The sequence below is a fragment of the Drosophila kikkawai genome, chromosome 2R (assembly GCF_030179895.1).
Source record: "Drosophila kikkawai strain 14028-0561.14 chromosome 2R, DkikHiC1v2, whole genome shotgun sequence".
Lineage (NCBI taxonomy): Eukaryota > Metazoa > Arthropoda > Insecta > Diptera > Drosophilidae > Drosophila > Drosophila kikkawai.
This window is the reverse complement of record NC_091729.1, coordinates 18,762,306-18,783,958: the sequence shown is the minus strand read 5'-3', so window position 1 is coordinate 18,783,958 and position 21,653 is coordinate 18,762,306. Positions and strand designations below refer to the sequence as shown.

General features: G+C 46.1%; 1 protein-coding gene across 1 annotated transcript in view; it reads right to left on the bottom strand.

The window, feature by feature from the left end:
• dve (SATB1_N and homeodomain domain-containing protein dve) overlaps positions 1-21,653 on the bottom strand; it is a 45,531-nt gene that overhangs the window by 8,559 nt on the left and 15,319 nt on the right. Inside the window, exon 2 of the mRNA XM_017169743.3 lies at positions 15,991-16,651. Within this exon, the coding sequence (XP_017025232.1) occupies positions 15,991-16,651 (661 nt within the window). The remainder of the gene's footprint in view (positions 1-15,990; positions 16,652-21,653) is intronic.

Here is a 21,653-nt window from a genome sequence, read left to right as displayed (position 1 = left end):
TAACAATTGCCTTTACCTTGCAGAATAATGAATACCTTGGAAATGAAAGATTAACTACACAAAAAACCGCTAAGAGAGATTAGGAATCAAAAGGAAAATCAAGGAAGGCTTACCAATTATATTTAGAAATTTAGGTTTTGGCATTAATAAGTTTAATCTTCAATCTCCTTAAAAGCAGATGATAAAAGCAAATGATGGTGAAAGTATTTTACAGACTAGTTAAGGTAAGCCACACTTTATATTCCGATCAGATTATTAAATTAGTTTTTTCAAAAAAACTTTTACCTAAAAATATTATCTATTCTATATAATTCCTACATTTATATTTAGTATTATATTATTTTATTGCCATTTTAACACCATTTGCAGCTCCTTCCTAGCCCTCAAGGATTACAATTGGTCTGCGTTGTAAGTCGAGGGTCTTTTGAGCTGCCTTTTGGTCTGATCTCCAAGAGCCTGCGAATTCTGTTCCGAATCAAAAGTCAATGCTCTTCAGCAGTTCGAGTTCCACTTGTGCACATGCGAATTTTCTGCACTTTGCATTTGAGTTGCCGCCCTCCGGATTTTTTTACCCGGCTTGGTCTCCGCTCTGAGTCAGAGGCGTATTTTGAGATTTGAACTTTTTTTGTGCCGCCGTATTTGTATTCGTGTGTTTTTTTTCGAATAGGGCTTTCGGGGCTGGGAAAACATGTTGAAACTTTTAAGCGGATTATAATTAATGCCGCGAGGCATTTTCTTTCTTTTTACGAGTAACGTGGGCTGCTTGGCGCGTTTAGCGCCCTCTCACCGGCGAACCAATCGAAAGTTGCCCAGTCGGATATGGCCGGAAATCAGGGAATCCTTTGACTCGACTCTCGGCTCGACATTCCTCCAATTGCTGCCCGGGTCGGGGGGGCAGTCGTAAATGTTAGTCAAAAATAATCCTAATGAAATAAGTATGGCCCGTAGCGGTAATTTATTTGAATCCTTTGCCCCGAAACCCCTTCCTCCTGGCCATCTCAGCTGCTAAATTGGCCTCGGCTTTGGCCTCTTGGGTTAGGCTTTGGAATTGTCTCAAGTCTTGTTTTTGTTGCGCAATAAATTCATTTTTTGTCCTTAGACATGTAAAACTATGCATGAGCCCAGGCTGGATGCTGCATGCGGGTGTGTGTGTGTGTATGTGTGTGTCTTGGACTTAATCCTTTTTGTTGTTTGCTTCATATGTTGATTTGGGACCGTCATCAGGTGAGTTTTCTTTTGGCAGCAAAAACGACACCGACCAAACCTCAGACGGAACGGTTCGAAAATCCTTGCAGGACACTCACACACGCACCCGCACTGGCACAGCCGAAGGCAGGACGGCCAGGACTCTAGTTAGTTTCAGGTTGTGAATGGATTTTCTTAAGTGGTTCTAAGCTTTGTCTGTGAAGCAAACCAGAAAACATGCTTATACATGCGGCCAAGTGGCTAAGGAGTTCAAGAGTCCGGCAGGAAGCAGGAGCAGGAAAAGGACTCTAGTGGCATTAGCAGGCTGCTCAAGGAGCTGCAGCACTTCATTAGTTTTGCGAATTTGCGGACTGGGACGGGGACTGGGACTGAAACTGGAACTGGGACCCTGAGACAATGGCCAACTGCGAGGCCAACGATAATTGAATGCACAGGGGGCTGTGGCCTCCACGCGGACAGGGACAAATCCTTACAAAAGGATTATGATGTGTACTTTTCGGCCAAATGACTCTCTCGAGCCAACAACGACCAACGAACGACCAGCGCAAAGTTATGCAATCGAAGTGGCCAATGATAAATTGATGGCAGCCGGACTTAATCCGGCCGAGTCTCCAAGAAGTGAATAATTAAGGCACAAAGAATGCTGCCGGAGAAGCAGAAGCTTCTCATAAGAACACAAGAGGGATTCGCCGGCATCTCAGCGATGCAAATAAGCAGAAGTTTTTGTGAAACAGGATTAAAGTTATGAACTGCAGGATAAGGCCATGTGTGTGCACACAAGGACAAGCGTTCGCCACAAAAAGGATTTTCAATTTGTCAAATACTATCAAGTGGCAGGACAGGGACAAGGACACTGCTTCGGCAGACACAAATAAGGGATTTAAATGTCGATAATGTCTGCAAACAAACGCAGCCGAGATACCGATGGTCGGGGGTTCTGTCCATGGGGTTGGTGGCCAAAAATCAAGCTGAAACCAGTTGAACCAAACGTAATCGCAGCCGCAGCACAAAAAAGAAGGGGCCACTATATATGAGAATGTGTATATATGTATACCCATAAATCTGCCCAGACTGCATTTGTTTTAAACATTTCGAATGGCCAGGCCACCCACTCCGCCCGGGGATCCGATCCACACTCGGCTGCCAGCAGACAAAGCCACACACGGAGCCAAAAGGGAACTGGAACTGGGACTGGGACTTGCAACTGCAACGGCAAAGGCAACCTTAATCACTTTAGTTATCAATATTACTTATTTACGTTGCTTCTACTTAGCGCTTAAGACGCTTTGACTGTGTGACTGAATTATAGGCATGTATACATAAATGCATGAATATGCCCGAGCAGATGGAGGAGAGGCGGCGGAGGGCATCGGCTAGCATTACGTTTAAATCTTCCTGCTTAAAGCCAAACAAAGTCTCTGGTCGGCGGCAGAGGCGGCGGCGAAAGGAGCACAACATGCGATCTGTGCCATTGATTCAATTAAAGCGGGCAAAAAGAACTCGGAGCAGGTCTGAGCTGAGAGGCCAAGAAGCCATCACCAGGTGACGAATGGCGGATACCCAGGAGCTTAGACGGGAAGCGTATTAAATTCCATTTATAAATTTATGTATGGGCTTGGAATTGAATGAATGAAAATTTGAAAATTCACATATGCCTAATACCTTTATTCTAACTATGTATTTATTTAAATTCTTTGTATCCCTTGCTAAGCTTGAATAGCAAATAATAAATGCATGAATAAGTAATAAACATGAATATTTTTTCCAGTCTTTACAACTTAACAATAAGACATACATAATAATAAGTATTATTTTTGTTATTGTTATCAATACCTTCAGCTTTCAAAAATATTTATCAAATTATTAAAAAAATATTTTGAAAGAAAACTCGCTCTACATCATATTTCAACTGTTTCAGGCAACCACAGTAAGAAAAACAAGTATACGCCTAGTGGCTGTCACTCTGATTTAAGCCAAGTCGCTCCAGAAACGAGGAAGAGGAAGCAAAAGCGCGGAGCTGTAAGGAGCAGGGCTGAACAAAGGCCATATATATCACTGTATTGATTAATATAATCCGCTTGAAGACGCTGCCAGCCACACGGCGAATTAAGTTACATTCAGCGAAAGAGCGGGATGGAATAACTCCTCCTCCTCCTCCTCCTCCTCCTCCTCCTGCTCCTCCTACTGGCTTTTGGAGCGGTCCGCACCCCGGCTCAACCACCTGCCACAGTTTTAAGTACAAGTTAATGGTGCTTATGCATATTACCCTTCAGCCTTCAGCCCTCAGCCCGCGGCCACCCTTCCTGCGCTTATTAATACCCACAACTGATTTTTCTCCTCTGTCCCGCTTATTTTCCTTGCCGGCTCAAGTATTTTAAATCGATCCAATGGCAAAAGCGTCTTTTGTATTTGCTGCCTCTGCGAATGCGCGCCGGCTTAATCCGCTGCCAATGAACTGCGAACTGCGAACTGGGAGCAGGGAGCCGAGTGAGCGAAGCTGGAGCTGAAGGAGCTGCCAGATGAGCGGCTTTACAATGGCAGCGGAAGCGGGGAGGCATTGGGTTTATTAGTGGCCCACAGACGACGACGACGACAACGACGGCGGCGGCGGCGATGTCCTACTCAGGAGGCAGAAAGGATGTCGACGCTGTCGCCATATCGCATTGGTATTTTGGCATTTGGGCTTTGTCTGCCCAAGGCAGCGGGCGCGGCAGGGGCTGGGGCAGCGGCAGGGGCTGCCCTCCGAGGAGGATGAAATTTGATCCGGCTGCGGTGAGCGCGTAGCATTGTATTTGCATTAAGCGTAACCTCGAAGTTGGGCGGAGATGAGGAAGGGTGCGAGACGTCGATACGCGAGGCTGCCAAGGAGCTTAATTTGAAGGGGATTTACGCAGTGCCATTATAAGTCCCAGTGCCAGTGCGCTCCTCCCGCTCCCCAGAGAGGGACGGGACAGCAGCCTTTGTTGGATTCGGTGCAGAGATCTCTGAGCCCCGGCCGGGATTAGGTTAAATTTCTCAACAGATTTCTTCGCTAGTTGCGGATTAAGTGCTGCCGCCGGATGAGGAGTTGGGGGGATCGGATACCCTAAGCCCTGGCCACAAAAGCCAAACCACAAACACACCAGCACACACGCGGACTGTCGGACTGACGGACTGACGGCTGCCAGCTTAGGTCCAGTCGGCAGACCCGGGAATAAAGCCAAGTCACCCTGGTGCTCCAACTTAAAATCTTAAACATTTATCCGCGCGTATTATGTGGCAACTCTGGCTAATTGCCACAAACACGAGCAGCAAACATACGCCGGTCTCCGCCATTGTTCCCTTAACCCATTCCCTATCTCTCTGGTGTGGTCCCAGCTAACAGCTCTCCAGTTCCTGTTGCTCTCAGCCGGCAACACTAACTAAACCAGGCGAAACAGCAAAAGCAGCAGCAACAGCAACACGAGCAACACAGCCACGGCGACAGTGGCAACACCATCTGCGGCATTCAATTTAAGGGGATTAACTGCTAATTTTTTGCGATTCCGTCCAATGCCAGCGGTATTTGAGTTGGCGTTTTTTTCTTTTTTCTGCCAGCGAGTGAGTATGTTGTATGCATGAGCACTCGAATGTGGGAGCAATGCCGAGGGGGTTTTACAGTTAAGTCTTTGGGGATCCAGCGGCAACAGCACATGACACCCAACCAACCGCCTGTGGAGCCAGGGCATCGGCACAAAAAAATGCAGTTATCCAGCCAAGTTGAAGGGTTCGAGGTGGCCTGACTATGAATACCGAATCAGATAATCAAATTAGTCAAAAGTTGGAATAATCCCTAAGTGGTGTGGGCCAGCGTTCTCCCAGCCGTGTGGCAGAAGGAATGAAGCGAGCGAGTTGGTTTTTAATCCGAGGCGGAATTCGCTTTTTAGGCGTAATGAGCGAAATCACGCTACCTAATCACCAGCCAGCACGCTCGAGGAGTCACTCGGGGTTACATAATCCGATATGACAGAGTACTCTTACTAAGGGTTGGGTAATTAGATGCCTCAAAGGGTATTGTAATGAGCGAATGGAAAAGCTCTAGCTCTTAGGGTGAAACGTGTTTCCATCAATTGCTGTTTTATTCAAACAGTTGGGATCAGGGATTAACAGATCCAAATCAGAGCGAGATGTTGCTGGGTTACGCTCTTTAAAGGCCAAGGATAACATCTGGTCGTTGGTTTTAAAGGGAACTAAAGCCATTAAGTAACTGGGCCCTGATTAACTATCTTGAATATAAATTACTTCTAAACAAGAAAGGAAGCTAACTTCGGCACGCCGAAGTTTGTATACCCTTGCAGATTGGTTTCGATGTTTATATTATAGATTGAAATGCTGAAAACACTCACAAAACAGAGTTTCATTACATTTTACCTATACTTATTATGTTTACAGTTTGACAGTTACAGTTTTACATTCCCAGCTTTACATATTTTATACATTTACCGATCGCTTCTATGGCAGCTATATGATATAATTGTCCGATTTTTATAAAATTTTTACCAAAATTCTAGAATAATAAAAAAAGCTTATATCTCAGAGTAGATAAACATACGTTGAAAAACAACGAAGCAATAATTTTTTTCCTATTAATTTCCCGATCGTTCCTATGGCAGCTATATCATATAGTCGTCCGATTTTCATAAAATTTTTACCAAAATTCAGAATTAATATATAATGGCCACATCTAAAAAATGGTGCAAAAATATTGAAAAACAGCAAAGTTATATTTTTTTTTCGAAAAATATATCGAACATTTGTATGGCAGCTATATGATATAGTCGTCCGATCCGGCCCGTTCCGACATATATAGCAGTGAGATAGCTTTAAAACTGAGGGACTAGTTTGCGTAGAAACAGACAGACGGACAGACGGACAGACGGACAGATGGACAGACGGACAGACGGACATGGCTAGAACGACTCGGCTGTTGATGCTGATCAAGAATATATATACTTTATAGGGTCGGAAACGTCTCCTTCACTGCGTTGCAAACTTCTGACTGAAATTATAATACCCTGCAAGGGTATAAAAAGGCTGAACAGTTGGTAAAGATCTATTAATTAACTAACTTGGCTCTTTAAAGGTAGTGTTGAGTTAGGACCTGTATCGCAAGATATTTCTTCTCATAAATAATCTGATAATCATCTAAGAAACGGTTAGAGCCGCAATGCTATTCGAAGGCGCATAGTACGTACACTCTTACACTCGTATTTGGCTGATCCCGTCTAGACCCCAAGCTCACTGCTCCCCAGTTTTCACTTATCCTTCTCCCTTAGCCTTTATTTTATTTTCACAGCCTTGCCTCCTTGCTGGTTGCTGCCCTGGCTTTTTCTGTGGGCCACTGGTTAGGATGGGTTGGAGCGTGGCTTAGGTCAGTGGGTGGTGGCTAGCTAAGGACCTGCTTCCCTCGGGCTCTGGGGATGAGCTCTGCCCGACGGCTCAGTTCGGTTTAAGTGCCAAAGCGCGCCGTGCATTGTTGTTGCTGCTGGCAGCTCTCTGCCTCACTTCTCCCTTGCCAGCTTTGTGTCTGTGTGTGTGTGCGTTGGTGAGCTGGTGTCTGCCACTGTTGTTGAAGGGGGGACAACAAACAACAAACAACAACAGCAACAGCAACACCAACACAGCAGAGAATCTAGTGAACTTCATAGGGATTAGCCTGCACGAAAGCAACAGATTTAAAAGCTTTCGCTCTGCTTTTTAAGTTCATTTGAGCGCTTTGTGTGTGTTGTTGGCTGGTTGTGTGTGCTGCTGCTGCTGGTGTGCCGCTGTGTGTGCAACGCAACCTTTGTTGACAAATGCGACTTGACAGTGGTGTGGCAAATCTGGTCTGCAGACTCTAAGCACGCACACACAGCTGTCTGTGCCGTGCTGCGGTGTTAAAAGAGGAACTCAATGGCGGGACTGAGGGATCCATTGTGTGCAAGTGTCCTCGCCACATATACTTTCACTTCCTGCCGTCAAAAGGGTCACTCACTCACTCACTCAGGGTTCACAGTTCGCACTCGGCACAGATTCGGATTCAAGCACACACAAACACACACTCAATCAAGCTGGCTTAGGCCAGACTCCTGCTTCTGCCACTCATAATCCATCGCCTCAAACATAATCCCATTGCTGCTGGCCATCAAACATAAACAATAAACAACAACAAGTACGAGCTGGAGCCGCGAAGGCGCACTGCGAGTGTAACCGGCGCGAACCGAGCGGCAAAGAGAGTGTAACACCAACCTTCTTCCAGCATGTTTGGAACGATACTAACACCGAAGCCCGGAGAGTCGAGAGCTCGCCCCCATGCGATGGCATGGCACGCACACAGCGCCAGGCGGACATGGCACACAGATACTCGCACGGCAGAGCCGCAGATACGGATACACGCACACAAACGGATAGCAACATGTGGCTCTCTCTCGACTCTCTCTCGTTCATACACACACACACACACCCCTCTCGCGCTCTCTGGCTGGCCCCGCATTACGCTTATCAAAGTATATCTCTGGGATTATACGAAATGAATGGAATTAAGGATTAATTTCCAAGGGATGTCATTTCGTTTTGGGATAATGCCCTGGCTGTAGCTGTGGCTGTTCCTCTCCCCGGGTGTGTGTGTGTGTGTGTGTATCTGGGTGTTGGTGTTAGCAGCAGCTTAAGCTATAATGGATTCGGGTTCACAGTTTCCGTCGCTGAACGCTGAACATTGGAACTCTGGAGCTGTGTCGCAGGCGATGCGAAGATTTTAGTTATAAAAATACACCGGAGTTTATAATGCCAAAGCGGGTTATAGAGCAGTGGCGTGCCAGGATGGATAAAAAGTGGATAACCCATGGGATGCAAGGGCCAAAAAGAGGACAAAAGTGGATTAGACTCACTTGGTTTTAAATGAAATATTGTTATATAAAATATGAAGAGGAGATATTTTTAAGATTTGTATATGCATGGATTTTAAAATATATTGAATTTCATATTTTCAGATTTATCTTTTAAATATATCAAAAGATTTTCCTTTTCTTAAACAAATTAGAACATTTAAATGAGAGTTTTAAATTTGTATAATGTTAAAAAATAACAAAAATAATATGAAAAAGAGATCTATGATCTATGAATTCATAAAATTATTTATAAATTTCACGTTTTTTAGTTCGATATTTAGGGTAATACAAGTAAATATTTGTAAAAATAAAATATCTATACACAACATTTAAAATTTTGGTATGAAATATAAAAATATTTTATATCAAAATCTATAGATCATTCAAAAGATCTCAACAGTTATTTTATTTTATTTAATAGATATTTCATTTGTTAATTTATCATAATTTTCAATTTATTTAAATCATTTTTTATCTTCCTATCTTATACCGATATTAAACCCATACCAAATAATAGTTCCTGGTATTTCAAAGGCAATGTAAACTTCAAATATTTAATCAATTTTATTAATTACATCTTATTATGGCAATCCCCTTTGGTACGCCCATGGCCTGTGAGCGACGCCGCTGTTCATTATAATGCCAAGCGATCCATAAAACGAAGAGTTAAATCCGAAATAATAATCCCGCACGAAATAAAATCCCTCGCCCACACGGCCACCAAAAGCAAACGCAAACGCAAAATCCCTGGCCCCCACAGCCCTCCGTCGCACCCCCTCTGTAACCTCCGCCCTCTCTTCGGAAACCCCTCCTTCCAGGCCGCCTCTGTTTGCATGGAAAAAAGTTAATCTCCCAACAGCAGCAGCGGCAGCGGCGGCAGCAGCCGTCGCCATCGACTCATCCGCAAACCGAGACTCGCAGCAGGGTCGTCGGCGCAGAAAGTGGGGTGGTAGCACAGGGGGCGGGCTGTCACTGTGCGTCGCTGCTGTGTGAGTTTGTGTGGTCCCCGTGCTCCTTTGCTCGCCTTGTCCCCCCGAAAAAGCAGCCGCTCGCCCTTCGAAAAACTCCCAACTCATGGCATGCTTTTGGGCCTTTTTCGGTTGCAGTTGGCAGCGACGTAGACGCGGGCAGCTTTAGCTCTGCCGGTTTAAGGATTAACACGGACACACTCACACACATACACACTCACTTCGACAGAGAGCGAGAGGGAGAGAGCCGGCGGCCACCAATACACGGACAATATAAAGCACACGCAATGCCCAGAGCACAAAATCGTTGGGATTAATGCGGGATCTACTTTATTGCGAAAATATGCTCGACCCAACGGAAAAAAGGGGGCGGGGTGGGGAGCGCGGGGGAGTGAGCGAAGGGTGGGGGCTGCGATTTGGTGTATGTGCCAGTGTGCCTGGTCTGGGTGTTCGTTTGGGGCGTTTGGGTGTTTGGATGCGTTGCGGCATCGCCTGGGCATCGCATGGATTGTCAGTGACTTAAACGAATTGGGATTACGTTGCGTATGATTCATATGGAGGCTAAAACAACAAAGCACCAGACAGCCACTGGCTTTAAACAACAACCACAACAACAACAACAACAGCAGCAGCAACAATGCAAAATGCGCACGTACAATATATATGTATGTATTTACGCACATATGTACATATGGATGTATCCCCGAACTTATAGGCAGCATTGGCCGGGCATTCGAACGGATTACAGGCCCATTCCCCAAACCCAGAGCCAAACCCATCTCCATCCAGTGGCACCGCCTCCTCCCCTTACTCCGAATCGCTGGCGGAGCACAAATTGAAAATGGACAATCGCCTGCCCGCCCGACTGCCATTCTGCCAATATGCCAGCGCCCTGGATAATCCCCTGCGCGATCAATAAAGTCCACCAGCACACTGAGAGAAATGTTCTAGGCCCCCAACTATGGGATAATAAATAAAAAAAAAAAAATAATTGGACACAGAAAATAATATATAACAAAATAGGGAATATTTTCTATTGAAAATTAATTTAATAAAATTTTATTATTAATAAAGGTCTGCTTTTAAGCACAATAATTTATAATTAAAACATATTTTTTGTTCAGAGACTAATTAAATTTTCTTTAATAAATATTTTAATCATGTAAAGTTTAATATTTAAAATATTTAAATCATGTAAAGTTCAATATTTAAGGTTTGTTTTAACAGATAAGTTGACGAATTGAATTTCTCATTCTATTCAATCAAATTTTTTATTAAACTTTCCTCTTCAGTTCAGCTTATTTTTAATTTCTCAAGAGTAATATTTTAAACTGAATAATTTATTAATAAAATCCCTTAAATAATGCATGGAAGATCATCAGTATATGATTTTCTTCCCCAACAAACTCCTTTCTCCCAGTGCTTGCTTATCCCTGAATATTGTTTGCTCATCGAGGGGCAACTCTACTTTTAGTGATTCAAGGTTATTCACATTTCCCGCAAATCCGGGCATTACCTTTTCTCGCAGTACATCGCCTGCAGCTCGAAAGCGGCGAGGCTTGCGAGTTTGTCTGCCGGCAGTTTGGCAGGATTGCCAGTCGTATTGGGATTAGCATCCCCAAAGACTCGGCTCTCGGCTCAGCTCGACTCGACTCGACTCGCTCCCAAAACTGGCAACTGTCTGGCCCGTCGTCTAACCCACCTGGCTCACACACACACACAAACACAGACGCAGGCAATCCGCACACATACCGACACGGCAGAGGAACAGTCACAGTGGCAGGCACAAGGACGCATTAGCTGGCGGCCTAATCCCGACGTCGTTGCCATTGCCAAAGCACTTCAAACGCAAGGGCAGGAACAGGAACAAAAACAAAAGCTTAAGGAGGCACAAGGAGCAGAGCCAGAGCCACAGCCACAGCCGGAGCAGAAGGGGCAACTGGAAACGTGAAACTTCTCTTCATTTGTGTCTGATGGGATTAGAGCTAAAGCCAGATAAAGGGATAAGGGATTCCCAAATAATGTCGTGCCCTCTCAGCTGAAACTCGAAAGTTTTTGGCGCCAAATTCGCATGCAAAGCAGGCGGCAGACAGGGGGAGAGGGAACTGGGACAGAGCAGAGCGAGAGAGAGCAGGAGCTACCCCTTTTTCGGGGCTGAATATTCACCGGGTTCAGGAGGCTTAGGTCGAAGGATAAGTCGCAAACTTGATGCTTTCGCCTAATGTTCTTGGGTGGTTGCTCCTGCCCCGACTCCTGCTGCTGCTGCTTCTCCTTGATGATGATGATTTTGTTTTCGCTTGTGGATTATGAAGCGCCCAGTTGCATTCGCATTAGTTGCTCTTGCCGGGCGATTTTCCTAATTCCCCTAATACCCTTTATGTGAGTGTACAAGTGTGTGTGTGTGCCACATACTCGTATCTATGTGAAAATAGAGTTAAAGGGGAATATTGAATGTGGCTAGGAGCTGGGGAAAATTCAATATTAAGTGACAGGAAATAAACGGTTTAGCAGCAGCATTAATTGGCACGTTGGCATTTGCTTGGGGTTTAATAAAATCGCAAAAGGATGCTTAAGATAGTGAGTGTTTTGCTGTGTCCTTCGACCGAGAGCTTATGGCAAATCCCAGCTGCAGCTGCTAAAATGCCTAGTCTTGGAGCCTTCGAGTCTTATAATATTCATAATCGAACGAGCCCAACGGCAGGCCTGGTCGTTGTTGTCTAATTACAAGTGTGCTGCCGGCATAATTCCACTTGCGTATTAATAGATACGCACTCGGTATATTTACTCGCACAAAGGCGCTCAAAGTTAATGCAAGTGATTTATAGTTTCAGTTCCTGCCTCGCCGACAGTGTATGCATTTCTGTTTCGATAATCACTCGGCGCACACACTGGGAGTATTTATTCGATTATAAACCAAAGCGCACAGAGAGAGCCTTAAGCCGCTCGGTGCGAGCTTCGAGCTGGCACCGGGGACGTGGCACGTTGCATGTTGCAAGTAGCACGTTGCCGGTGAGAAGTGGAAAGTGGGCTTTCGGGCTCATCTTCTGTTGTGGCTGCTTGGAGAGTTCGATTTGTTCTTCCTGCCAACATTTAAATCCTTTAAATTTGTAGCTCTCTTTGTGCGAAGGATAAAGGGGAAAGCTGCAGAAATGGAGAGGTGTTAGCCACCCAGTAAATATCTCCTTTGGTACACGCAAAAAAATGAAGATATGATTTGGTATTTAGGGTAATAAATTCTAGGTAAATCGTATTTAAATAAAAATGTATAATTAATTACTAAAGAAATTACCAAATGCGTCTAGGACTTTGTAATTAAATCAGTTTTTAATTAAAAAAATATTTTAAAAAATTATAAATACAACAATAAAGTTGCAACTAATCTAGATCAATGATTAGGGATCTTCAGTTAACTTTATTTCAGTATCTCTAAACTTCCCAGTGCACTCGATGATGGTGGCTTAACTCAATCAGCATCACCTGCAGCACCTGCCTTCAGCTCCTGGCCATGTCCTGGCCATATATATATTTGCATGTGTGTGACTGCGTATTTGTGTGTGTTAGTGTGGCTGGTTGGCAACAACCGGCTTTTATCCTGTTGTTGTTGCTGTTGCTGCTGCTACTGTTGGCCCGGCCAATCCCTTTTTGCTTATAATTCGGAAATGTTGCCTCCTGTTGCTTTTGGCATTTATTCGAATTTGTATCTCAATCTGAGGCTGTATCTGTATCTGTATAGCTGTATCCGCATCTGCATCTATGCCCCGGCGCCGGCACATATGCTGGGATTGGGATTGCTAGTGGTACTGGGACTGGGACTGGGGATGTGGGTTTTGGAACCGGCTTAGGTGGCATCCGGTGAGTGGTATCATTCAGCTCCGGACTGGCCACTGTGCATAACGCTTAACACTTAAGCTGCTGCCGCTCAGCCCACCTGCTCTTTTGGCCCACCGAATCCATTGGCCCGGGACTTAGCCGGGACTCCTCTCACAGGTGAGTCGGCAGCCCGTTTCGAGTGTGACTGCGAAAATTGCTGGCCCTGCTTTGGGTATCTCTTATCCTGCAGCAGGAGCTGTGCAATGCTTTTGTGTCGCTTGATTACCAATAGCACTCTTCACTCGCTCCACAACAAGTTACTGCCCCGGCTTGGCCGACACTTGTGCGTCCACCATGGCTTATCGGGGCGTTCTTTGGACCCGGCTCTGAGCCGGAGAACCAACCCGAACCATCTCATTATACAATCCCGGCGCAATGACATCTGCATAATAGCCGATCGAATGGGTGCCCATTTTTTGAATCCTTGAGCGCGTGCTTATGTCCACAGAGTCCTCCTGCATTCATGGCTGCTGCTGGCTTATGACACATACGAATGCAAACGCCGCTGTTGCTCCACTTTCGGCGGGGCCGGGCACAACAATGATTCAATAGCAGCACCAGCAGCAGGGTCAGGTCAAGTGGGTGGAATGCGGGTAGAGGACAGTGGGCGGCGGTCGGTTGTCTCGTTTCCCGAACGCGTTGATCCACAAACGTGTCGTTAACTAAGGCGCAGTGATTTTCAATTGCAGAGCGCGACGCCTGTGTATGTGTGTGTGCATAGGCTTATAGGTGCCAACAGTGTGGCATCTGCAGGACACTGGGGGAGGGGCAGAGCCTGCATATTGACAAGTGCAGCCGGCTGGGGATTTATTAAGGCTAACGTATGAAAATGTTGCATACTAAACTCTGCATAAATCGAAGCGCAGCACCAGAGAGACAAAATCGCAAAAGCAGGCACATAAAAATAGCCCCAAAAACTGAAATATCCCCCTTTGCCGGAAAAAAGAGATGGAAATCGTAAGGGAGGGATCCAGGGGCAGGATAAATATCGTGTTGCGTCGCTGAGCAGCTTAGGCGCAATAAACACGCACACACAGCACACACACTGCTGGGCCATGTGCACAACAAAACGCAACGAAACAAAACAGATTTACATATGGAGCTCACACACAGCTGTTCGAAATGGCAATGTTAAATGACAATAATAACAATAGCAGCAACAACAACAGCAACCAAATGATGGCAACAATAAGCAAACCAAACTGCACTGAGCCCCATCGTTGGATCCTGCATCCGTCGGATCCCCTGCCATCCATCCACGTTTTGTTGTGCAAATCCTCAAAATATGCAACAAAGCACATTACATAGATACGCACGCACACACACACACACACACACTATGGCACGCACAAAAACGGAGCGATACATTCACAAATTCACAACGAAATTCAAATCAAATCCCTCATGGGCATTGGCCATGTGGCCATGTCACTAGTATGTGTTATTAGAGACGAATTTTCGGGAATGTGTCGCCTCAAAAGGATGGCTCAAGGTATTAATAGTGGACCTGAAATATTAACAGTGATACTTATCGCTCAAGTCAATTGTTTCGCACGAAATATTTTGTGAAGGCGAGGTCACAAATTGGCCCTGACACTGGCGCCAAGTCGCCGGATCCGGATGCCACCACCTGTTGCTGACACACACGTAGACGTGCTCTCGCACACGGCCAGATTGCGTATACGCAGGGGCTGCCCGAGTGCTGAGCCGAGGGCCAGACTGAAGCCAGGACAAACAGAAGCGAAGCACGCTTCCTGGGATGCAGCCCAAGCCCCGCAAATGACTCCACAAGTGTGTGTTCACTTAACACCCAACCAGGCACTCTCGCCCACACGCCACACACACACCACCCACTTTCTAACCAGAAGCGGCGAATGTTTGTTTGCACACACCGACAGGGGCCATAGAAACAGAAACAGAAACAGACTGGGATACACACATCCGTACACAGAATAAACGTTATGAATGCTTCATATGCTTAATCCAGGGGATTTCGATGCATATACGAGTGTTGTGTGTTCGTAGCTGTGGTTCTATCTGTATCTGTAGCTGGAGCTGTAGCTGTATCTCTATTTGTGGCTGTGGCTGAATGGAGTGAAGAAAGTCCCCTTGAGTTCGAACTGATATTGTTGGTATGCAAAAGGCTTCACAGTTTCCATTTATATCCGGCAGATACCCACACGCACTAGCACTCGATGGATGCATCCGCAACGAGGTGGCACAGGTTTACTTCTGGCCATGGCTAAACTATTGATGAACCAAACAAGATTACCTTGGCCATAGCTCAAGGAACGTATCCCCACTTGTCTGTGTGTGCCTGTATATGTGCTGGTGCTGGTGTGCTGTGAGTATCTGTGGGATACGTGCTTAATGCCTTGTGAGCAAATCAAATGAACTTTTCATGGATTAAGCCGGCTCCGTTGAGGCAAAGGAAATGCCTCGGCCATTTCCATTTGCCATCCAGCTGCTGGCCTGATTAAAGTTGTGTCTTTAAAGTGTGTTCCGAGATATTTCCCCTTCCTTTTCTGCTTTTTCTCTCACCCAAACCCCTTTCACAACACACACAGTCGCGCATAGGATTATGAATAATAGTGAATTTCATTATTTATGGCACTCCTCCTACTCTTTGTAATTACAAATTCACAATAATTTTAATTTTAAATCAATGCTGAACTCCGGCAGTTCGTAATCCCAACTACTCTAAGCAATTATTAGCCACAAAAAAAAAATATAAAATTAATAATGACACACTTAAAATAATCCCAAGTGAATCACGACATTTGATTGTATCTTATCTGCGCACTCACTGTTATTCCCATGTATACATTACCGTTCCATATCTACCATAATCTACCTATAATCACTGATGGAAGCCAAGATAATGAACAAGGCATGCCATTGTATTTGGAAACTTTTCAAAACTAATGCAATCGAAGTGAGAAAATAGAGTTCTTTAAATAAATATAGCTAATTATAACCATAGAATTTAATTTCCTCAATCAATGCCTGCATTTTTAAGTATTTCCTTAAATTAATTGATAACTAAAGCTTCCATTACTCACGATTCACTTTGCTGACGTCGAACTCCCGTCGCGAGTCCAAGGCCGGATGGCTGAGCAACTTCTCCGCCTGCTGCTGGGCCTGCTGGACGCCCACGGCCATGCCCAGGGCGGCAGGTGGCAGGCAGGAGATGCTGCCACGCTCCACACGCTCCTCCCGCTCGCGCTCCCTCTCTCGCTCCCGTTCGCGGTCGCTCTTGGGCGTGGCATTCTGACTAGATGAGGCCGTCGAGGAGGATAGCGCCTGGCCCTCGGAGTTGTGCGTGGGATGGGAGGAGGGCGGTGTCCCTTCGTTGGACCTTCGACCGGCTGCCTCTCCACCGACTCCTACTCCTACTCCGCCAGCGGAACCCTGCTGCGCCTGTTGCTGCTGGTGATGGTGGAGCTGCTGCTGCTGTTGCTGCTGGTGAAGATGCTGCTGCTGTTGCATCTGCAGCTGGGTGAGTTTCTCCTGCACGCCCTGCAGCGAAGAGCGACGGTGCTGATCCTCGCCACCAGCCACGCCCACGCCCACGACGCTATGGGGCGGGGATAGAGAGTGCTCCTTCTTGACAGCCAAGTCCGCCAGGCTAGCCGAGGCGGAGGAGGCCACAGGTGACTTGGCATTGGCGGCGGCCACAACGGCGGCCGCGTTGGCAGCTCTGGTTAAGGCCAAGGCCTGACTCTACAAAAAACGAGAAGAGAAGAGAAGACACAATGAGTTACTAAGGCCAGATTTCCCATTTGTCGCTTGTTTGCCCAGCTAAATGATCGCCGTCGATCGGGTGAAATTTCCACTCCACTCCATTCGAAATAGAAATAGAAAACAACCCAAATTCGCTTTATTGATTAAGTCAACAATGGCCATGAGAATCGTCTCAGCCCTGACAGGCGTTGATTTCTATTGATTTGTGAGCTTGGGGCCCTCAACGCCGATCGGCAGTGTTTGCTTTCTATAATTTAGCAAGTAATTTGCTGCACAAATCGTGGCGAATCACGAAATTGTCTTTAATGATGCAGAGATCTGCGCCGACTCGAGATCGTTGTCGAAGCGTAACTAAATTAATGTGGCTCTCGTCTCCAGTCCATTAAAGAGCAGAAAGCTCCGTCACAAAGCTACACACACACACGCAGTCACCCTGACCAGATCCCACTCCTATTCCCAGCCCGAGTCCGAGTCCAAGACGGAGACGGAGACCAAGCCCCCACAAAGCGGCAATTGATGACGGACCCAGCGGCTGAGAGTCGGAGCCAAAAGCGAAATCAGCAATGGCACTATGTCCATGAGAAGCGCTGACCGACTTCCGAGCTGGGTAGCTCCATTGATTGTTTCACTTGCTGGCGCTTAATTATTTATCAAATGGGTTAATACAGTAGACAAGTGATTTATAGGAAAACAGGTTCTTAAAAATTAAAAGATTAAATAAAATATCCCCACAAGCTTTTAAGATTTATTTATAAGCAGAAAACCATACCTATCATACCTTCTAAGTCTTGACCAGAAAATATTCCTAACCCTTTGAACTATCTCTTTTTGTGAGCCAAGCTTGTGCTACCTTATTTTCCCACTATCCATCTCAGATCGAGACCAATAATTATAGCGTCTCGCTGTGGCTACCGTTTTTACAGTTTATGCTGGCTGAGCACGCATGGAATTCCGGCAGCTTCTTCTAAGGCGGGATTCCTGATTCCCGATTTCTGATTCCTGACCCGCCGCTTTTTTCCCGTTGCCTGTGCGTGCGGATTGGCAAAAAATTATGGCATTGGCATTCGATCGGTATTGGCTTTTTGGCGCTGATCGTGCGGATAAACTTAAATCGATCCGAGCCAGCGAGATTTTGATCCCATTTGAGTCCAGGTCCCTGGTCCAGGTCCAGGTCGATCCTCGCCCCTGGCTAGTTTGTCAAATGAGGGCATAAAAACCAGCAGCAGCAGCAGCAGCAGCGGCAGTTGCGGCCCAAGAAGATCCTTCTTTTTGAAAACATGTTCAGAAACTTAATAAGGGCTCCCAGAATGGGTATCTCTGCAGCTCGGGAGCTTGGTAGCTCGGTGGCTCTGGCAGCGGCGTCTCTGCTTTCCACAGTAGCCGCATCGAGTTAGCGATCAGCGACAAGCAGCAATCGATCTTGTGTTATAATCATCACCGGCTCCCCACCTCTTCCTCTTGGCCATCAGCGGCGATTTAGGCCCGCAAAAATTCATTTACGCTTTAATCAATTTCATTCACTATGCAACAGCAGCCGGCCCAAGCAGAGGCAAAGTAAAGGTGCACAGAAAGAAATTAAGTTAGCTCAAAGAAAAACTAGGTTTCTTGTATCAATAAACATTCTTACAATCTCAGCAAGTTCTCAAATAAAATAAAATTAAATATTGAATACTAAATATACAAGTATAGGTTTTATATTTGTAGATAATTTTATCTTCCAAAATTTCTCACTGTGCAAAGGATGATGGCTGAATGGAATGGAAACCCGCAGACAGAGCCAACTTGGCCTAAGGCCAGCAGCCGACAATTTTAGCTTACATTGATCTCGCCTTGTCTCAGCTCCCCAGTTTCTCCGCCTCTTGCTCCTGCTCCTGCCCCCCCCCCCCCCCCCCCCCCCCCCGCCAAAGTTGCTATGTGGCTTCTGTTCCTGGCCACATGTCAAGAAATTGACGAAAATTCGATCAAAATTTTAATTGATCGCCCTGCAGTGATTTGGGTTCCCGAAAAATTGATCTACCCTTGCCGCCGTCTCTTCGCGCTGGCACTTGGCGTAATTTTCGGTTGGGCAGAGATCGACGGACGACCGACTCGTGTTGTGATTATGTTAATAGAGGTGCTCCCATATCCTCCCCAAGCTTGGGCCCTCTCCTCCTCCCGATTCTTGTTTCCGCATCCCGCCCGAGGGGGAGGACGGCGCTCGCCTCTCGCTCTGTCTGTCTCTGTGCCGGAAACTGAAATGCCAGCGGGCACAAATTGCGAAATAATCAAACATTTCAAGGGCTGCCACCAAATGTCTGGCATTAAGGCTGATCGAAGAATGCCAGAAGTCGCTGATCCTTTGAATGAGTCATCATTTGGAGAGGGCAGAGCGTCATCATCGTTCGTACAGGGAATCGCATCTATTACATTTTGAAAACTTCTTATTCTTTAGTATGAGTTATAGCATGATCTATAATCTTGCGCTACAAGAAGAACGAAAAAACCCAAAGTAATCCCTTTTCGAGGCCTCGCATATTAATAGCCATCCCGGGGACATTAATCAAGCCGGCTCGTTCCTGATCTCCCAGACGATCATCCTCGCTGAATGCTACCAATCAAGGTGAACACTCCCAGCCCCCTTGCCGGCCACCAAGCTGAACATTTTAATATTAACCTGTCAAAGGCCATAATTGACAACGATTAACTTTGTCTTTTGTCTCGCGAAAATTTACATTTTTATGGTTCAATAAAATAAATCAAAGTGGGGGAAAAAACCCGAATGCGAACGGGCAGAAGCGAAAAGATGCTCGGGGAGCACAGTGGCAGCGAAAAGTAATTGCAGCACATAATAATCTCGCATTTAATAATCCTCATTAAAGCGCAAAATCACGTCGGTCCACCGATGAGGAACGAGAACGAAGAGCAAGAACATCGACTTGGACCGCGCGCTGATGGACAGTTTACACTAACAAATATCACCAGCACCTCGGCGCGGGGATCCCTCTCGGATCTGCGCAAAATTAGAGGCCCAGCATTGGACGTGTTCTTTTTTACCCTCTCCAAATTCCAGAACAAGCACCAGGAGCTTCTGTTTCAGTCCCAAAAATATGCACGGGTCCACCAAAAAAAAAAAAAAAAAAAAATGAAATGAGAAGGAAAAGGGAGGATCGGAGGCTGGGAGTATCGGAGATCGGAGATCGGGAGGCGATGCGCATCAATCGATGATATGATGAGCTGACGTTTCGGGTTGACGTTTGCTTGTCGTCAATACGTCGCCTAATAACACGTCGCAACAGGTAGTCCCCGGCCATCAAGCGGACGGACAGTCGGGATGGATTCTGATTGCGACACAGATACAGATGCATCGGGATACAGATACATCGGGTGCCCAAGCCCAAGCCCAAGCCAGGAAGGAGTCTCTCTCTTTTCGGGGGCCTGATGGAATTTCATCAATTGCATGAAAAATATGAAATTAGTTTGGGCCCCGCCGTCCGAGAAACGGAGAAACCAACCAAAAAGCTGCTGTCCGGGGCTGGCTACTGGATTTTTAATGTGTTTTAATCATCGACAGCAGGCACTGCTCCTTGCGCTGGCTAAATGGTTTTTGCTCCTCTGATCCTGCGACTGATGTATGGCACATTCCACTCGGGCTATAAATCGTGGTTGCGCCTGGCACCATGGCGCTGTCCTGTCCTTGGCCAAATATCATTTGATTCTCTGCCAGGCATTAATTGTTTTTGCCCGAGTGCTGCGTGATGGGAATCGCTGATCAACGGTTTGGGATCGCAGGGATAGGGTTTTGGGCTGCAGAATCTGGTGAGAATGAGGTGAAATCGGTGGGAATTGGTAGAGCCAGCGGATAAGCTTTCCCCGTTGATCCCTCAGCTTGTCACAGACCTTGTTCTTGTCATGTTCCCTGTCAGTCTGCTTAGCCAGCACACACGCATTCCCCTCAAGTGTTGATCAGTTGAGCAGCAAACATCGATCGGAGATCTCGTTTCTGGGATCTTAATCGTTTAGAGACTTGTCACACTCTGAGAAAAGAAGTGTTTTACAATGATATAATTACTAGAAACCCTTAAGAAGAAATTTGTACTACTCAATCGATTTATTTTTTATATTTCTTTAATTTTCTTAAAGTCATAAAAAGTGTTTAAAACCCTCATAGCTTCAGTTTTCTTTCTCAGTGCTTAGCCACATTGACATTCCCCACAGCCCCAGATTATGTCCAACTGGTCTGTCTTCTTTTTTTGCTTATCGGGAGGAGTCTCGCTCCGAGACATTACCATTTCCATTGGCCGAGAATCTGGCTTTTTCTGGCCGTACGATTGGGTGTTTGCCAGCGTTTTTATGCTCTTTGCCTTGGCCGGGCCCCTGTTATTAATTATCATCATCAGCGGGAGGCGATCAGCAGTCCGAGATTCGCTTTTCGCTTCTCGCTCTTCAGTCTTCAGTCTACGCAATTCTCAGTTCGCATTTCTCATTTCGCGTTTCGTGTTCGCGAAATTCCCTAGCGAGGGGCGAGCAGGAGAATGCGATCATTCGGAATTCGGCGCGTAGAAATATCATTTTCGTGATTTCGGTCTGCTTCGCATTTGCTTTTCGTAATTTGTATGAGATTTTTGGAATTTTCGTTGGCCTTTGCCATTTATGTACGAGCATGTCTTCTTGTGTCCTTAACGAAATTGTGATTAAGTGTTTCAATATCGAAGTGACGAAAGGCACAAAGGCAGCCACTGAGGATGGCCTGGCCCAAGAGCGATGGCGAACATCGGCGTCGCGACGTGCAAAATAATTAAAAATCAGCGAACGTTCTGTCCAGTCCTCGTCCCAGTCGCAGTCTCAGTTCCAGTAGCAATCCCAGTCCCCAGTTGCAGTGGCAGTGCCAATCCCAGTAGCTACCTCCGTCTCCATCGACGCCCGCATCGCGATCGCTTTGGCGAGTGCGAAAAAACGCCATTTAAAGATGCCACAAAGCCGCAGATAAGCAGAGACAAAATGC